The 20,972-nt window shown below is 37.2% G+C and overlaps 1 protein-coding gene across 5 annotated transcripts in view; it reads right to left on the bottom strand.

The window, feature by feature from the left end:
• prkcaa (protein kinase C, alpha, a) overlaps nt 1-20,972 on the bottom strand; it is a 247,631-nt gene that overhangs the window by 26,696 nt on the left and 199,963 nt on the right. For all 5 annotated transcript variants that reach the window (XR_007439089.1, XR_007439090.1, XR_007439092.1 and 2 more), the window contains exons 14-16: nt 18,043-18,123; nt 13,725-13,832; nt 5,826-5,966 (exon numbers count right to left, since the gene is read on the bottom strand). Coding sequence is in view for 1 of the 5 variants with exons in the window: in XM_049479124.1 (XP_049335081.1) it covers nt 5,826-5,966; nt 13,725-13,832; nt 18,043-18,123 (330 nt within the window). In the remaining 4 variants the exon portion in view is untranslated. The remainder of the gene's footprint in view (nt 1-5,825; nt 5,967-13,724; nt 13,833-18,042; nt 18,124-20,972) is intronic.

The following is a 20,972-nucleotide window of genomic DNA, read 5'->3' as shown; positions in this document are numbered from 1 at the left end:
TTTCAATTATTTCAGAAAAATAAGTTTATACTGGGGAGACTGGGGTAAAACTAAGATGCACCAAAGCAATATTAGGATTAGATATCGGTCCAAAATTAGCTGAATTATCAAGTATCCAACTTGATCCAACAATTAGGTCAATCCATGGGACAGATTTCATCATTTACTAAACCTGATGTTAAACTACATATTGCTTTTTAGGTTTCATTACTGAGGATAAGAGTAATCTTCCGACATGATACAGATTATAACAGTTAAACATACCATATCAATCAGCAGCTGTCAGCAAGTAATCCAGCTCAGAAAAACAGCAAGCATTGTGGCTTTAACATGACTAGACCCAGCATCAAGACTGGCTTTCTAATTTACCCTTACCCTTTCTAATCAACACGGTGTCCTCAGCCTATCATATTTTGAATTTAGCTATATTTATGTTTTTAGTAAATACATTTTAAACAAGTTTGTGAGCAAACTTTTGCCCCTTTAGGCTACATACTATTAAAAAAAAATAAAGTGTGTTCTAAAATGAACAAAAACATAGGATAAGGATTATCCATGAGTAACCCAGTTCAGAAAAACAGTTAGCATTGTGGCTAACTTGCTAAGGCCACCTGCTGGGTCTGTGTTAGAATTGCGGTTCCAAACCTGCCAAAGACGGCTGCTGTGTCTATTAGCAATGTGGCTTTAACCTGGTTGAGTTAAACTGTAGCATCCAGAAACACTGTGCTATTTTAATATTATTTGCACCGTTCACTTGCTGGTTCTTTATCCTGTGGGGTTGCCAGTTTCACAATTTTCATTTTCATAGATGAAAAAGATTAATTTACATTTGAGATGCATTGTGCTTGATTGTTGCTTTCTTGTAGAACTACAGTGCCAGAAAGTATTTAGTATTTAGCCTAAAGGTGGTCCTTTATGTATAGTTGTATGTATGCAAAGGTTTGTGCACCCCTTGTATGTAACATGTTAATACAGAAACATGCAGAAAAGTAAATACAGAAAGTTTGTCTTTAAGATGAGAACTGAACTCGGCTGAGCTGGAAACATTCTGAAACATTTCAGCTCAGAGAGGAATAATATAGGGAATATTAGGGAAAGCCTGGAATGAATTATTCATTGCAGCAGAAATCCTAATGTGTCTCTAATGAATCATTTACTGTAAGGTCATATCAGAGTGTGCATTAGAATGCCTAAGAACATTATTCCCAGAATTAAACTTTTTTTTTTTTTGGACAAGATGCTCGTCCAGAGTTGTTCAGAGTCGTCCAGAGTGTTGTCCGGCTTGCTGTGAAGGACTCTGGTCAGCTGATGTACTTTCCTTTCTGAGACTCAACAGGTGAGAAAATGATTAATCTCAATAAGATGCAGCTATTAGCTCCAGCTGGCCTCATGCTCTCCCGTGGGTCTGGGGATTTGGGTGGTATTGATCGGCGTGTGGCAGCAGATGGGGAGATGAGGTGAGCTTTAATGGTGTAATGTAGAGCAGAACACACACACAGAACAGGAGCAGTGGAGCACATGCAAGCGTACCTATACTGAACACAGTGTACTGTTAAATAGTGTAATTTGGAATATTTGTTTCCTGTCTTTAATTTGTGAGAAATTCTACTGAAGCACCTAATTATCAATTTTCACTAATATTCATACTACACTGTTTTCAGATGGTTAGTCTTTATTTTTAGACACTATTTCATAATTTTAAGAGACTTTAATTAATTCGAGATATTCAATCGTAATTTAAAGACTAAAATACTACATACTTGACAGGGTGTGGCAAGGAGAAGACGTAAAGAGCGGATGCAAATGTGAGGCATGTATTAAATAATAAAGGAACAAACAAACTAAAAACAAACAACAGAAACAAAACTGAAAACAAGGAACTTAGAGATTACGGAAAACACTGGAAACAACCTAACAGATGTAAAACGCACAAGAACCGACACCGGAACACACGGACTATAAATACAGACAGACACCAGGAAACAGCAGTCGACAGGGGTGGAGCTACAAATGAGACACAGTTGAAAAGACTGAGAGCGGAGACACCGGAGGAACACTCAGGAACACGTGGGAGAAATGACAGGCACGAGAAAAATGGTAAACAATCAATCAAAACAAAAGAAAAACGCGAACACAGACGGGAAACCACAGGGACACAGGGCAAGGACGTGATAATACTACATAATTTAGATACTCTGTGTATCTAAGTATTTGTGAAGGTGCACGAACAGGTGATTTACAGAAACAGCAGGAATAAATATATTTTACTCTGTATTCTGTTTATTGTTGATGTAAAATTTGGTTTGTACACTGCTATGCACAGGGTGTGTGTTTAACGAGCGGGGGTATATGCATGTTGCTGAGATAGCAATACACCTCAGACCTAACACACCTCACTTCCAGACCACCACGCCCATCGGCATAGATATATTTAGAACCACCATTACTATTTAGATGATGAAGATGCAAGGCGTGAAAATAGACTGTTGGCGGGGTGTAAGATAGCAATGAGCACCGCAACGCACATTAATCAAGGAGTGAGGTAGGGCCCTATATCATAATTCCATGATACTATCATTATCATCTGAGATATTCAATTGTAATTTAAAGCTAATACATTCATATATACTACGCTATTTTGATACTAAGCCATGAGAAAATCATTATTTTGAGACGCCATTCCATGATTAATAATAATTTCTTATTTTATGAGGAATCAGAATTAGATTATTCTGACAAGGTAAGTCATTATTCAGATAGTATTAAGATACAGAAGCAGTATCTGAGGTTCTGAGGTAAAAGAAGTATGTGGACTGAGGTGGTGGAATAAGATTATACATTGTTTTTTCAAATGACCTGACATGAGCTGTAGCATGCCTGTCAAAACAGCCAAATGACAAGTTATTATTAGTGCACACACGCACGCACACACACACACACACACACACACACACACACACACACACACACACACACACACACACACACACACACAGGTGTAAAAGCACAGAGGATGACCTACTTCAGATGATGAAGTAGATAAACAGATAAAGAGAGAGAAAGCAGGAGAGATAGTAGATGACCAGTGTGCTTGTGTGTGTGTTTATACATTTTTAAACAGACCCTGAAATAAATTATAAAACAAATGGTTCAATTATTCAGATATTTCATGACTAAAAGGACTGGAATATAATGAGAATGAATGAGATTACATGGAGTGTAAAACTGGATTAGAAGAGGAATGTGCTCGTCTATCCTGAGGATATGGTTCTCTTCAGAACCATTAAGGTTCTTTCCCTTATGTGACAATACTTCATTTTAAGTGCTGTATTTATAAGTCATTCATGGGAATGCTTAAAGCAGACATATTACACAAGTTAGAACATAAAGAGATCTCATCAGCTCAATTTTTACCAGTTTCAGTCCCTTTCAGAATGAGCCGTTTAAGGGCTCTGTTACTTTTATGCAAATAAGCTGTTACTGGCCACACCATATATATGCTGAGCGCACAGTTGGTGTTAGCCTGTGCTAAAGGGGAAAAAAAAACACACTCATCTGCTGACATGCAACATGCAGTAGGTACAGATCCCTCTGTCAGACAAAGTCTGCTGGATATTCCTGCCTTGTACTGTTTGAGGTTCTCAACCAACAGAAATGGCAAATAATTCAGCTGATCTAGTGGGTGATGCTCAGGTGGGGATTGACTGGTGAGGGGTGGTGGTGTCAGGGTGGTTCAATGCAGGTTTCCTTATTGTAGCGTTACAATAAGGGAGCCATCCAAACGGATCATAGAAGCATATAATTCCTAACACCAAACTTTTTCAATTGAAACCGCTAGATGGATTTTTGCATGTTTTGCACGTTTGTAGAGTCAGTTGAGACTGAGGTGGAAATACAAAAGCATGCCAAAAGTGAGTTTCTCCTTTCACTTCTCTTTCTTCTTGGAAAGTCCTATATATCAAGATTATTTCAATAAATATTTGGCTAACTCCTAACAGTGGTTCTTTATAGCACCACAAACAGTTCTTTATCTTACATACTGAAGATACCTATTTTTGGTGCTACACTTAGGCAATAATGCATGAGAGAGAGTGTATTATTGCGATATAATCGTATTATTGCAATTTTACCCGTTCTATTATCGTTGTTCATTGAAAGATTTTGAGAGGATGCGAAAATCCAATCTATTTGTTTATAAACACTCAGTGAGTTAAAATAGTTCCATTGCTGCTCTGTTTGTAGCTGTGCTGTTTGGCTTGTAAGCTCTGCATCGTTGCCCGGTTACCTGTATGTGGCGGAGTAATACATGGAGAGCTTTGGTTACAGTGCATTACTGGCTGATAACGGAACTCATAGAACGCCTCTCAGCCAATCACATTGCAGGTTTGGAACTGTGGTGTGAATAGTCATATCTGTAAAGGTTAGTTGGGATCTATTGGTTATAGCAGCTTTATGCTAATTTAGTTCACTTACCTTAAACTTACCTTCACACACCTCAAATTCTACGTCACATCTCCAAAAGCTGCAATCTCTTTCTCTCTCACACACACACACACACACACACACACACACACTCTCACCCCGTTCTCCATACAGGATCATTCCTCCATCCAGCCACTTGACCCCATTTTGCGGTGCTTTGTTTTTTATGCTTTGATTGCTGCATTTTTCATCGTGACAAACGCTTATGGGCAGACACACACACTAGCACACACACACCTGGCCAGCCCACATAGTCCTGGCAGACTGCCACGAGCCTTATGTGCCTGCATGCACTGTCTCTCTCTCTTTCTCTCTGTCTCTCTCTCTCTGTATCTCTTCCTCACTCTAAAATCTAACTATTTCATGTCAGGTATGAAGACAGAAAGTCAATACAAGCTGTTTGTTTGTGCATGTGTGTGTGTGTAGCGTGAAGGGTGGGGGTAGTATGTGGGGGGGGGTTCTCTATTCACTGCCAGTGCAGAATAATACCCACCAAGACCAAGACTCAAGATAACGTATACATATTTTATATACCACTGAAGCGGATGGTTTTGTGGCAGTTTGGAGGAAAACCTATAGCTGAGGCTCGGGCTGTGTGACCCAAATGTCATCTCGAAATTAATAATCATGACGAAATGTACAGTACGTTTTTGGATGGGTGGGGAAATTGATACAAGTGTTGCAGGGAACCTTCATGTCTATGGTACCTTCAGGCTCTATCCTTTTAGTTAGGCTGTTTACGGTCATATCTGCTGGAATCAGAGTTAATGACTGGCCACCTGTTCAGTATGTCACTAAACTGCCTTAAACCTGTTACCTGTTACAGTTCTAGGGCATCTGCTATACTCCACACCTTTAATCTATGTCTCTGTGTAATCACAATGTACCAAAACTTAGATATTATGGACTATTTGTCTAAATGTTTAACTGCCCTTCGTGTGCATGTACATCACTCAGTAGAATAAGCATAAGATTTAAGAGTTAATCTACAGTTACAGTAGATATAGGAATCACTGGAGTATTACGTTTAACCCATACTGCTGAATGATGTGCGTGCATCAGATTTTGGCACAATACCAGTAGTTCTTTTTCTTCTTCTATTGTTTAGTAGATGATGATAGTGCTTCAATCACACTGCAAACAAACCAAACCATGATTCTGTTGATCCAGACTAGGAAAGACAAAGGACAAAGCAATTTCTTTACCCTAAATTTCACACACTGGCAGTTAGTGTACCCAGGTAGTATATACACTCCCAGTATATATGGGACAACACTGTAGTGAACTGTAATCAGTCGGTATGATTGCTATGGCTTTACTGCTCCAGGCTTGTTGTCACTTACCACTTTTGGTTTGAATGGAGGCTGGACCTCTCTGTTCTCCAGACGTTCCCAGTCGATCCGACGGAAGAACGCATGCTCCCGGATGTCCCGCTCGCCTTCCTGTGAACAGCCCAGCCGCTTGGTTGGGTGTTTTGTCATCAGCTGAGATAGGAGAGAGACAGTATGTGATCATTGTTGCATTTATAATTCTAATAATGATAGTAATATCATAATCTTTAACATTATAGTTGGTTTTGACAGAACCTACATATTTAATTTGCTCTCACTTTTGAGTAAATATTAAGTACATTGAACAGTTAAGACCCAGTAAAAAGTCTAAGTATGTTACACAAAATGACTTGACGCTGGCAGAGAACTGCAATTCTGGAAGTTTGCCATGTCTCTGCTGCCAGTATTACACTGTTAAATTAGGGTGTATTAGAGCCATAATGTTAAAGTAGTATTTTAAGGCACCAAACAATTAAGGTACATTCGGTTATTGTAAAGACTAATTACAGTATTATAACGCCTTTATTTATACCAAAATCTTTTTCTATTGCACTTCTATTGTTCCTATTATTATTACTACTAAAACTACTACTACTATTACGGCCACTACTACAATTACAAATGTTATTTTTATTACTATAACTACCATCACAATTACATCTAGTGCTGCTGCGACTACTTTATTACTACTGCTACTACTACCCACACTTCTATTATTACTACTAGTGCACTTTTATTGTTTATATTATGTCTACTATCTACTTCTACTATTACAACTACTATTACTTTTAATCCTACTTCTAGTGCAGCTATGGTACTATTACTACTTCTGTTACTACTACTACTGCTACTACTACCAACACTTCTATCATTACTGCTGTACTTCTATTACTTAAACTACTGTTATCATTATTAAAACTAATACTAATATTAGTAGCACTACTATTACTACTACTGTTCTTCTAATGTTCCTATTATGTCTACTATAGACACTCTTACTATTATTACAATTACTTTTTATACGATTACTAACGTATTGCTGCTGCTACTACATTATGTCTACTACTGCTACCAACACTTCTATTATTACTACTACTGTACTTTTATTACTACTACTGCTGCTACTACTGAAACTACTACTACTGCTACTACTACTACTAATACAACTACTATTATAGGATTTAAATTTTTTATTACTACTAGTACTACTAATGCTGCCACTAATACTACTTCTATTATTACCACTGTACTTCATTCACAAATACTACTGTTATTTTTATTAATACTACTACTAATATTAGTATGATTACTATGACTACTACTGTACTTCTATTGCTACTACTACTGCTACTACTGAAACAACTACTACTATTACTACTATTATTATTACAACAACTACTATTACTACTTTCACAATTACTACTACTACTTTACTATTACTACTACTACTACTAATAATAATAATAATAATAATAGTATCACTGCTATTACTTCTATTACTACTATTATTTCTACTTCTGACACTACTACTAGTACTATTATTACAACTACAACTCTCTCTCTCACACACACACACACACACACACACACACACACACACACACACTAAAGTAATTCACAGCAGTGCCTGAGGCATGGATGCATCACTGTGGTGTGTGTGTGCAGTAATGTCCCATTTTTCATCATAACACACACTAGTGTTTGTGAGAATGTAATTTCAGCAGTGAGCAGGTAAGATCTCACCAACAATGTACACCAGAGAGAGAGAGAGAGAGAGAGAGAGAGAGAGAGAGAGAGAGCAAAAGCAAAGAAGAGAGAGAGAGAGAGAGAGAGAGAGAGAGAGAGAGCAAAAGAGATAGGTATCTAATGAAAGCTGTAAACACACTCGTAGGCCTCAGCAAAAAATCCATGGTATATCTGTGTTTATGTGTGTGAGTGTGTGTGAGAGTGTGTGTGTGTGTGTGTGTGATATTACTGTTAGTCCAGTCCAGCAGCTCCAGGCTCAGCTAATTCACAGTTATTTTCTCAGACTGCATGGGGTCTACTGTTTAAGACGCTCAGCTGAGAATAGGTTCTGTGAGCTGTCTCCAGCACTGTAAACCAGCCAATAAAAGCAGGGCTCTCTAGTTCCATGAAAGGAAAACTAGTGTGTTTCATTCTGAAGTGTAATAAAGAGGTGGTATATAGGCTTATAATATACAACATTCTCACCCCAAAGTCTCACAATTACTAATTTAACATAGAACAGCAACTTAAATTATAAATGAATGCTTCAGTCAAACATAATAAATACATTTTCTATTGAACTAAATACAGCAAATAGCTGCAAAAACACAATTTTTTTTATATATTTTCTATACTACACTCGGTAGTCCAATCCAGGTATGCTAGCACAAACACTAATTGTACATAACGATACAAAGACCAACTGTTGACCCTCTTTATTAAGGCTTGATAAAGAGGGTGTGTTACTTGACTCTACAGTTTTTGAAAAGTCCATTTTTATCCCAGTAAAGTAATGAATGAACCAACAGACAGGAGCTGTGGTTAATAAAACAGTGGATGAGTCTGACAGCTCGATTAGAACTGTACAGAACAGAGGAGGAGGTTCAGACTGTACTAAAAGAAGAGCAGATGAAGAAAAAAAAAACCCTCACATAATAAACTTCTGCTGAACAGGCCTGAACAGCAGATACATTACAGGCACTGTCCCTGCCCAACCTTATTTAACTAATGTCCTACAACCAGTGTCTCTTCTAACAAGGTAATGCTCGTCCACACACCGCTACTGTCTCAAGAGATATGCCCTGGTTTCATACACTTTTTAACCAATAAAACAATTAACCAATACATTTCCAAAGTTCTCCATTTTTTCATGACTTGTCCATGCCTTCACGGCAAACTTTCATGACCATACAATTTTTAAAACATCAGTGCAAACATGGACAATACAACCAAAAATCAACTAAAGTTATGATCAAAATTGATTATAATACGTCTAAAATGAATCAGGTAAAATGTTGACACACAATCTGAGATCCTGAGAGTTCCATTGTGTGGGACTAAATTACTGAATTAACTCTGAGCTGACGTTTTTTTTTTTTTAGCTCAAAATAGAGTTTTTTTTTTTGTTGATAAATGTATGAATATTTATATTTTTCCAAAGCTTAACCAGGCCTGGAAATTGCTATTTTCAAGTTCCATGACTTTTCCAGGTTTTCCATGACTGTATGAACCCTGTATGCCAGGGGCCGGCAATTAGTTTTGGCCGCAGGCCAGCCAAATAAAATAAATAAATAAAAAATTGAATTGCGTGGCGGGCCACAAAAAATATATATGTTTTTGAAAAATGAAGCAGGTAAACTCAGGAAGAAAGAAAAAATAAATAAATAAACACACCACTTCTCAGGCAGAGATCGAACCCGAGTCGTCAGGATCACGGTCCAATACCCTATCGCTGCCCCGGCTAGTGAACAGCTGAGAAAAAAGCCTTATAATGAGAAAGGAAGCCCGACAACGGGCGGAAATTAAAATCACGCCGAACGCGACAGAAGGACAGGGAAGGTGTGTAAACTGAAGCTCACCAGAGAAGCATTTTAAGTTTTTCACTATTGGTCATTAGAGTTCAAACAACCTCACGGGCCAAATGTTTCACGTTTGTGGGCCTATTGCCGACCTATGTTGTATGGCAAGCCATGAAAATGACTTCGTTCTGAATAGCACTGCACCCCTACCCTTTCTTGCAACTTTGTCGCTTCTTTAACCCTTGTGTGGTGTTCGGGTCTGTGGGACCCGTTTTCATTTTTCATCAAATGATACTAAAAAAATGTTTTTTCTAACTCAAACTCATTGGCATTGGCTCATTTTTTGTGAGAAACATATATCAAAACACATTTTTGATAAACACACACTGTACACCCCCCACACATACACACACACACATTTATATTACATACAGTATGTTTGGCCAAGGGCTAATAAACATTGCTTCATTTGTAAATTTGAAACTAAACTAATTTTCTACTCATCTTGAGTTTAATTCATTTTCTTTTACATTTTATTAAAACACTAATAAAAAAGAGTAGCACTTTTTAAAAGAAATGTAACATAAGAAAGGTAAAGGGCAAATATTAACCATGTAAGATGTTTATATTGCTTGCAATTTAGGTGAAGCAAGCATGTGTAAAGCATTTTAATGTAAAATTGCTTAATTTTGCTGAATTAAATACAAGTAACAAAGTAAACAAGTAACAAAAATATGAACACCACACAAGGGTTAAGTCCCTGTTTATGTCCGGCTTACCTGCACAGTCAGAACACACACACACACACACACACACATACACGCACGCACACACACACCATGTGTGCTCTTTGACACCCACAAACCTCAGGAGTGAGTCCACTCCCCACATGGAGCACTGTCAGATGAAAGTGTTTTTTGGACCTTTCAAATCTGTCTCTCTGAAAGCCCCTGACGAACACACACCTCATTCAAAAGTGTTTTACAGTTGAGGGATTGAATGTCCTGCTCAGGTATGAACACCTGAGCTCCAGCGAAAGTCCTCTGCATTTATTTGTTATTACTGATTTATTATTTAGTGCTCCCAGCTCATAGAAATAGGCCTGTCTCTCTGTCTGTCTCTCTCTCTCTCTAATACAATCCTATTTGTTTATGTCTAACCCTCCTATTACGTTACGAGTCAAACTGACCCGTGTTAAAGTTTGAAGATTTGGGAAAAATAGTCAGTATGAAATTTCTTCTGCCTGCCTTAGTTATTGTAATCAACATGTAATATGAAAATGGTTTATCTTTCATATCTGCAACCACTCCCTGCAAATACAAACAATTAAAATGTTCTGTTTTAATGTTATGTAAAACATGTATATGTTGGTCTTTCAAAAGTAATAAAGTAGTGAAACATAAAAAAAATAATAACTTTGTGAATTATCCTAATTGAATCATTACCTGTTAGAGGTAAGGAACACCACTGCACTAAATACTGATAGAATAATTAGCAAAAGAGTTACTGAAAAAAATATTAACACTGCTGGTTAGGATTTTTTTTTTTTTTGGTTTATATATATTTTGGATAATTAAACATGCACCGGGTCAGATTGACCCAGGAACATCACTGCTGTTCCTGACAAATGAACATAATAGGAGGGTTAAATGTGAATTCTGAATAAAAGTATACATATTTCTGTTAATGGAAGTTGGCCTTTTGTACTGAGCTTTTGGATTGAAAAACATTAAAAACTCTGAGAGTTAGCTTTTAAGACTGAACTTTACAGGTAAGGAAACCCTAAAGAAAGGCGTTTAAGGCATAAAGGAATGTCTTCAATCAATGAATCTTTATTTTTCTGCATTTTACCAAGACTGAGGGCATTATAGGTCATTTTTAGTCAAATATTAGGCACTTTGGGAGACAAAAAAAGAATTTAGTGAAAGAAGGTCATAGAGAAAAGATGGAGTCAAACAGTGACTCTGAAGAACAAACCTGAACATTAATAACGATTAAAATGAGAAGCAAAATCAATACTTAGCTAAACAGAGCGAGTTCTTACGCACTTCCCCTTCTCTCACCCGCTCTTTCTCTCTCTCTTTCTCTCTCTCTTTCTCCTTCTCTTTCTCCCTCTCTTTCTCCCTCTCTTTCTCCCTCTCTTTCTCTCTCTCTTTCTCCCTCTCTTTCTCTCTCTCTTTCTCCCTCTCTTTCTCCCTCTCTTTCTCCCTCTCTTTCTCTCTCTCTTTCTCCTTCTCTTTCTCCCTCTCTTTCTCCCTCTCTTTCTCCCTCTCTTGCTCTCTGCCGCTTTGTTTATCTGGGTCAGCGTTCTGACAGCCGCTATATATCCATTAACCACACACACACACACACACACACACACACACACACACACACACGCACGCACACACACACACACACACACACACACACACACACACACACACACACACAGCCTTAACAATACGAAACTAATGAATACAGATGAATCTAACGACACCTTGGTGAGCGAGGGAGAGAGAGTGACAGTAAGAGTGAAAGTAGAGAGAGAGAGAGAGAGATAATGGGAAGAGGTCATTAAGAGGGAAAGAAAGACTGATTTTAATTGTGATCTTTCTAAATCTCTTTCCAAGTGAAAATCAACAAAAAAATCTGACTAAATATCTGAAGTTTACACATAATAAATAGTAATGGCGGTGGTGATTTCCTAAAACTTACACATTTGTAATTTAAAAAGTTTTTGAAAGGTATTTTTTCATTTTTAAGTGTTTAGCAAGTTATAGTTAAATATAGCAGGTTTAAATGTGTTTAAACAGTTTATATACAGCTCTGGAAAAATGATGAGACCACTTCAGTTTCTGAATCAGTTTCTCTGATTTTGCTCTTTATAGGTGTATGTTTAAGTAAAATAAATATTGTTTTTTTTTATTCTATAAATGTGGACAACATTTTTCGCAAATTCCATATAAAAATATTGTCATTTAGAGCACTTATTTACAGAAAATGAGAAATGGCTGAAATAACAAAAAAGATGCAGAGCTTTCAGACCTCAAATAATGCAAAGAGAACAATATATTTTATATTCATAAAGTTTTAAAATCAATATTTGGTGGAATAACCCTGATTTTTAATACAGTTTTCAAGCATCTTGGCATGATTTCCTCCACCAGTCTTACACACTGCTTTTGGATAACTTTATGCCTTTACTCCTGGTGTAAAAATTTAAGCAGTTCAGTTTGGTTTGATGGTTTGTGATAATCTATCTTCCTCTTAATGATATTGCAGAGGTTTTCAATTTAGTAAAATCAAAGAAACTCATCATTTTTAAGTGGTCTCATATTATTTCCAGCGCTGTATATATTTATTATATTAATATAAATCCCGCCTGTGTTATTATAAATGATCTTATATTATTTTACACTTTATTTAACACTAATAGTTTACATTCATTTTAATTTATATTTAAATTACTCTCAATTGATCAAAAAGTAGAGACAATATTCTGTGATTAATCATGATTAATCACACTTTTTGGTCTACTTAAAATATTTTTTAAATAAATGAATCAATGAAATTATATTTATTTTAGTGGTGTCAATCACTACAATAATCACAACATTATTATGTGATTAATCATGATTAAATCTAGATCATCATTATTTAAAAAAAAATGCTGGTATTTTCCTGTATTTTTGGGAGGGAGACAAAAACGATTGTGCAGAGTACAGCCTTCTTTCACTCTTTCATTTCAGGGTAGCACCTTAAAACTGCATTCTAGATTTTAAAAGTAATTCCATAAATACAGAGTTAATTTCGTATAAACACTGTTTATTAAGTAGGTCATATTTATTTTAATTTATATATATATATATATTTTTTTTTTCATTTGCAGACTAATATTATATAATTCCATATATCTGTGTTCACCGGTAAAAAACTACAGTTCACCTTTGATTCTGTTTATTTCGCTATAAACTATTCTAAATTAATAATACAAAAATAAAAAGGAATAATTCTTGTAAAACTAAATATTACATTTTAAAATCTCTTTACTGAGGGTTTTATGTCCCCTGACTGTTTATGGAGAACAGACTTCCTCCTCTCGTAATGATGGAGGTCAAACCCAGGGGTGTAGAGAGATACTCTGAATTAGGTCAGCGCTCCTTACGCATACTGTACTACTCTGGGGAAAATAAGCTAGTTATTGTCCTGTTAAGCACATATACAGCACTGTGTGGATACACTCTGCTGCAGTAAATAGGTTCCCAACACAACAAAAAAAAAAACATCTCTATCATGTTTTTCCTCCCCCCAGCTCATTTAACTCCCTCACACCTGATACACAGCTCTGTGCTTACAAAAAAAGCTAAAGAAATATTCTACACACACAAGTACATGTTATACTCACCCCTTTACAGATAGACACAGCTTCTTTAGACAGGGCTTTGGGGTAGGACACGTTGTGCTCCATGATGGACTGGAACAGCTCGTCCTCATCTTCACCATCAAATGGCGGCTGAGGAGACAATAACATCTTAGTTTTAGCTACCAATAACATCTCAAACTCCTACCTATCAATAACATCTTAGTCTTAGTTTCCAATAACATCTCAAACTCCTACCTATTAAAAAACATCTCAAACTCCTACCTATCAATAACATCTCAAACTTCTACCTATCAATAACATCTCAAACTTCTACCTATCAATAACATCTCAAACTTCTACCTATCAATAACATCTCAAACTTCTACCTATCAATAACATCTCAAACTTCTACCTATCAATAACATCTCAAACTCCTACCTATCAATAACATCTCAAACTTCTACCTATCAATAACATCTCAAACTTCTACCTATCAATAACAGCTCAAAGTCCTACCTATCAATAACATCTTAGTCTTAGCTACCAATAACATCTCAAACTCCTACCTATCAATAACAGCTCAAACTCCTAACTATCAATAACATCTCAAACTTCTACCTATCAATAACATCTTAGTCTTAGCTACCAATAACATCTCAAACTCCTACCTATCAATAACATCTTAGTCTTAGCTATCAATAACATCTCAAACTCCTACCTATCAATAACATCTTAGTCTTAGCTATCAATAACATCTCAAACTCCTACCTATCAATAACAGCTCAAACTCCTACCTATCAATAACATCTCAAACTTCTACCTATCAATAACATCTTAGTCTTAGCTACCAATAACATCTCAAACTCCTACCTATCAATAACATCTTAGTCTTAGCTATCAATAACATCTCAAACTCCTACCTATCAATAACATCTTAGTCTTAGCTATCAATAACATCTCAAACTCCTACCTATCAATAACATCTCAAACTCCTACCTATCAATAACATCTTAGTCTAAGCTATCAATAACATCTCAAGCACTAAGCAACCAGTAACATCTCAAATATTTACCTATCAATAATATATCAAATATTTACCTATCAATAACATTTTAATCTCTAAACTACAAATATCATCTCAAACACTAATCTACCAATAACATTTTAAACTCTAAACTACCAATAACATCTCAAACTCTTTTCTAGTCAAAACACCTCAATGACTAAGTTACCAATAACATCTCAAACTTTTACCTATCAATAACACCTGAAACACTTTTCTAGACATAACATTTTAATTACAAAGCTACTAATAACATCTCAAACTTTTATACATCAATAGAACCTCAAGCACTAACCTACCAAAAACATCTCAAACATTTACCTATCAATAACATATCAAACTCTTTTCTACAAAACATCTCAAGGACTAAGTAACCAATAATATCTCAAACGTTTACCTATCAATAACATCTCAAACACTTTTCTAGACATAACATTCCAATTACAAAGCTACTGATAACATCTCAAACTTTTATCCATTAATAACACTTTAAGCATTAAGCTACCAAAAACATCTCAAACATTTACCTACCAATAACATCTTAAGTACTAAGCTACCAATAACATCTCAAACATTTACCTACCAATAACATCTTAAGTACTAAGCTACCAATAACATCTCAAACATTTACCTATCAATAACATATCAAATCTTTACTTATCAATAACATCTTCAGCACCAAGTTACCAATAACATCTCAAACATTTACCTATCAATTACATCTTAAACTCTTTTCTAGACATAACATCTCAATTACAAAGCTACCAATAACATCTCAAACTTTTATCTACCAATAACATCTCAAACTCTTATCTACCAATAACATCTCAAACTCTTATCTACCAATAACATCTCAAACTCTTATCTACCAATAACATCTCAAACTATTATCTACCAATAACATCTCAAACTCTTATCTACCAATAACATCTCAAACTCTTATCTATCAATAACATCTCAAACTCTTATCTACCAATAACATAAACTATTATCTACCAATAACATCTCAAACTCTTATCTACCAATAACATCTCAAACTCTTATCTACCAATAACATCTCAAACTCTTATCTATCAATAACATCTCAAACTCTTATCTACCAATAACATCTCAAACTCTTATCTATCAATAACATCTCAAACTCTTATCTACCAATAACATCTCAAACTCTTATCTATCAATAACATCCCGAACACTTACCTAGCAATAAAATCTCAAGCACTAAGCTACCAACATCCTCTCAAATTCTAACTGGTCATTAACATCTCAAGCTCTTATCTATCAATAACATCTCAAACTCTTATCTATTAATAACATCTCAAACATTAGGCTACCAATTACAATGCCAAAGTATTATCTAGCAATAACATCAAGGACACTTATCTAGCAGTACTATCTCAGACTATAATCAAGAATTGACATCTCAGCTGGTGACTCTCATCTTCCAATAACATCTGAAGCAATACTATAGTACACACTCAATAATAATGCCATCTCAAAATCTCAGCCACAACAAACATCTCAAAGCCCTCTCTTGCAATAACATTTTACTCTTATCTAGTAGAAACATCTCAAACTTTCAGACACCAAGAACATCTCACAGTCCTTTCAGGCAGTAACATCTCAGACTCCAATCCAACAGCACAACATCTTAAACTGTTATCCAGCAGTATTTTTTTTTTTACATTTTTTCAGCAATAACATCTTAAAGTCTGATTATTACTTAACAACTAGCAGCATCTGAAACATTTAGACCAAAACTTTTATAGGTGTCTTTTATCTCTGTGCATTTAGGGAAATGTGGCAGATGCTACCTCCCAGGAACAGGTTGAGAAACACCACCTGTCCAGTTTGCTTTTCATAAACTAAAGCACTTTGCCTGCATTATTTGGGGCTGTGTTTGGCTGAAAGCTTCAGAGCACTTGCTGTGGGATCACAGGTAACCTCTGAAGAAGCTGCATGAGGCAAAATGATGAGAATAACAGCGGCTGCGTGACACCGGCCCACAAACTGAAACAACAACAGCAGCAGTAGCCTACAGCGAACACACTCAGCTCTACGCTGGCTGGAAAAGCTTCTAAAGCCATAATGATGCTTTTTTGTGAGTGGTTATGTTTCCTCTGTTTTCCTAATCTGGGTCTGAGCAATGCCTGAATGAGTAAAGCCCTTTAGGTGGTAGTAAAGCTATATTAGGTGTCTCCTCTGTGGCCGCAGTGCTGACTTACTCTGCCCCAGTGAAAGAGATACAACACTCAGCTCCATTCATTCTAAAAATACACCCCGGGTCAGATTCAGCGCAGTATTTATGGAAGTGATCAATAAAAAGCTATTGATTAGGAAACAGGGTTGGAATAGAGCCGAAATATAAGACAGGAGTGAAAATTCACTCGATAAAGATTACTGAACTGTGTGTAAAGACAGGGGGTCTGAAATAGACAATAGACGGATATAAAGCCTGTCTCAGATCAACTGTTTTGACCTGAAGTTGTAAAACAACAAAGAGAATATACTGGAAAAATAAATTAATTAATTTACTACTATAGATACATGAGAATTTCTAATATTGAAACCTTTAATGTTTACAGGATACACAAAAAGAGAGATTAAATATATTATCTAATGTAATATCACACATTCCCCAAGCCAGCCTTTCAAACTTCTCAGCTCCCTATCCCTATGTGTGTATTTATAATAACTTATAATAATAACATAATGTATAATAGTTATTATTTTTTTTAAGTCAATATGGCCACAATACATCAGTAGATACAATCTTATATATTAAAGATGATCTACTTACATAATTGGTTTATTTTGTCAACAATAAATCAAAATGACTGTGTCTCCTGTTTTGTTCTGGTGATAAACCAGATATTAAAATTGAACACTATCATAGATTAAAATATTACACGTATTATTAATGTTTAACTGAACTAAGGACTATCACAGAGTCACATGACTACACAACTCAAACTGTTGATTTTTGGCATTTTTGATGGCGTTGGATGTAATTTATGTGATGTGATAACTTTTTCTAAAAATAAAAGTTTTCTTTTTTGTGCGTATGTATTTTTTTTGAAGAAACTTTGGTGGCATCTGACATTTTTAGGAAGAATGTTCTTAAGTATGAGATTATGCAGTTTTTAGCCTTAAGAAACACACCGCAGGTTAGTTTTGAAGCTCTACTAAAACTCTATATGTTCATGTATTGAATCTGAATAAATGAAGCTCAGCAACTGATTTAAAAATAAAACATTTTCTTGCAAAGTTAGAGAAAGTGTGTAAACATGGACTCACCTGTCCAGCCAGCATCTCGTACAGCAGAACACCGTACGCCCACCAGTCCACTGAGCGCCCATATGGCTGGTAAGCTATGATCTGCACAAACACACATAAAACACATACAGCAGCATGAGGGTAACTGCATTTTATTTTTAATACATTTGTAAAAAATATATATATGTATTAGCATTTAGCAGTGAGTGTGAATCAGTGCAGACTCAGCACAGTGCAGGCTTTTCTTCCAGCTCCACCATCTGTTACATCGACCCCCCAATTAACATCACTTACACTTTAATTAAACCAGCTCAAATTAAGCCATCTTTCACTTGCTCACTCATCTCACACACACACACACACACACGTACAAGAACATAGCAAAAGGGGGTACTCTCTAGAGTGCCTGTCTTACCTGACACATATACTGTACACACACACAGCATATGTTAAATCTAGTCCATTATATATGTCCATTATGTGTGTGTATGTGCGTGTATAATGGACCGAGTCAGTTTAATATGCATTTCAATTATTCAAAAAGCCTTTGGAGCTCTCAAGTCCAACCACACAACCCCAAGAAGCACTTAATGAAGACAGACATTCATCACACACACACACACACACACAAAGCAGAGCCAAGTGGAGGCCAGGAAAGCCCCATCAATAAAACGGCACAGTGATTATTTAATGCGGATTAAAGCTGGAAGGTGACGGTACGTGCTCACTGTGGCTACTGCTTGGACCCAGTGACCTGCAGAAGCTGCAGAGTTACATTTAGATCTGCTCATAAATTCTAAATACAAAACCATGCTGCATCCTGTACTACAATGGTGTTAGATTTCATCTAAAATATGATTCATTTTACCCATTAATTTCACTGAAAAGCTCTACACTTGAAAAAAAATATATATAATAAAAAAGCAAAAGGTAGTTTTCAAAAATGTAATTTTATTAGGTGGGAATTTAAATACATTTTCTGCTCCAGGGCTCCCCTACAATTTTAGTCACTTTAGTCACTTTTAGTCCACTGCTATTAATACAAATCACAATTTGATTGCTCCATCATGGACAGATATATACATTTTAGACAAATTCATGAAATATATATTATACAGCGATACTCTCTTCTGGAGATCACGGGGTCTTGATCAGGTCTCTCTCTCTTTTTCTCTCTCACAAAATGGACACATGGTTTTGATGTGGGGTTTCTTTGTGTAGTTCAGAAAGAGCATGTCTAAAAGAGTGTGTGGGTGTCACTCTGTGCATTGTCCCTGGGATAAAAGCATTGAGACATACACAGAGACACACACACACACACACACACACACACATTTTGCCTGCTACCCTGCAGGTGAGCCCAATTACAGCAGAAAGCAACACCAACTCGGATACAGTCACACACTCAGCACAATGCACAAACACAAAATCTGTTATTTTTTTTACAAATAAACAAATTTTAACAGTTAAAATCGCTGCTGGAGTCATTCTAGCTGGAATGCTGGAATGCAGGACTTGCTGGTGTTAAATGAAATGTCTTTAAGCAGTCCGAAGTGTGGAACATTACTCCAGGATATTCCTGCCGGCAGTGACACCGCTGAGCAAGGACAACGACGCTGAAGCTCCCAGCCAGGACGGTTTCATGAGCTGACTGGACAGTTACAGTATATCAGAGCTAAAAATAGCGGACAGAGGAACGACGTCCACTGAAAAATCCATTTTCCCCAGAGTCGGGTCAAGGCTTGAAGGTCACACTTCTAAATCGACTCCGCAGGCGGTTATGATCGGGGGCGGTATTGGGTGTTTACTGACTTCATTACAGAAGCTGATATTGTCTGCAGATCAAACGTGTAGAAACAAGCCGTGTTTACGGTTTAATACAGGCAAAGGTAGCTTAATACTAGCACTTTATCGTTATTGTGATTGTGAGAGTTTACATGATAGATGAGATGACATAAACTGAAAGAATGAACTGAAAGAACAAAAATCATTTCTTGTGTCCAACAACAGAGGGCGCTATTTGTAGACCTGCCTACCTTAAAATAATTTTATTAAACCTCCAAACCCACCCGACGCACCCCGTAACCCACCCGATGCACCCCGTAACCCACCCCGTAAAACACCCGACGCACCCCGTAACCCACCCGACGCACACCGTAAACCACCCGACGCACCCCGTAACCCACCCGACCCACCCCGTAACCCACCCGACGCACCCCGTAACCCACCCCGTAACCCACCCGACCCACCCTGTAACCCACCCGACGCACCCCGTAACCCACACGACGCACCCCGTAACCCACCCCGTAACCCACCCGACCCACCCCGTAACCCACCCGACCCACCCTGTAACCCACCCGACGCACCCCGTAACCCACACGACGCACCCCGTAACACACACGACACACCCCGTAACCCACCCCGTAAACCACCCGACGCACCCCGTAACCCACACGACGCACCCCGTAACCCACCCCGTAACCCACCCGACGCACCCTGTAACCCACCCGACGCACCCCGTAACCCACACGACGCACCCCGTAACCCACCCCGTAAACCACCCGACGCATCCCGTAACCCACACGACGCACCCCGTAACCCACCCCGTAACCCACCCGACCCACCCCGTAACCCACCCGACCCACCCTGTAACCCACCCGACCCACCCTGTAACCCACCCGACGCACCCCGTAACCCACACGACGCACCCCGTAAACCACCCGACCCACCCCGTAGTGGGGAGTTCTATGCAGGTTTTCTTATTGTGACGTCTCAATTAGAGAGCCACCCAAACAGCACATAGAAACATATGATTCCTGACAACAAACTCTTTCAACTGAATCACAGAAAACCGATGTATGATTTTTTTTTTGTGCTTGGGTTTAGCATAAAAATAATAATGTCTTCTGAAATCAATAATAAAGGCTTGATTTCAGAAGATGCTAAAGCTA

The sequence above is a fragment of the Astyanax mexicanus genome, chromosome 5, assembly GCF_023375975.1.
Source record: "Astyanax mexicanus isolate ESR-SI-001 chromosome 5, AstMex3_surface, whole genome shotgun sequence".
NCBI classification, from domain to species: domain Eukaryota; kingdom Metazoa; phylum Chordata; class Actinopteri; order Characiformes; family Acestrorhamphidae; genus Astyanax; species Astyanax mexicanus.
Note: the sequence above shows the minus strand (reverse complement) of the source record. Positions and strands in the feature narration are given on the sequence as shown.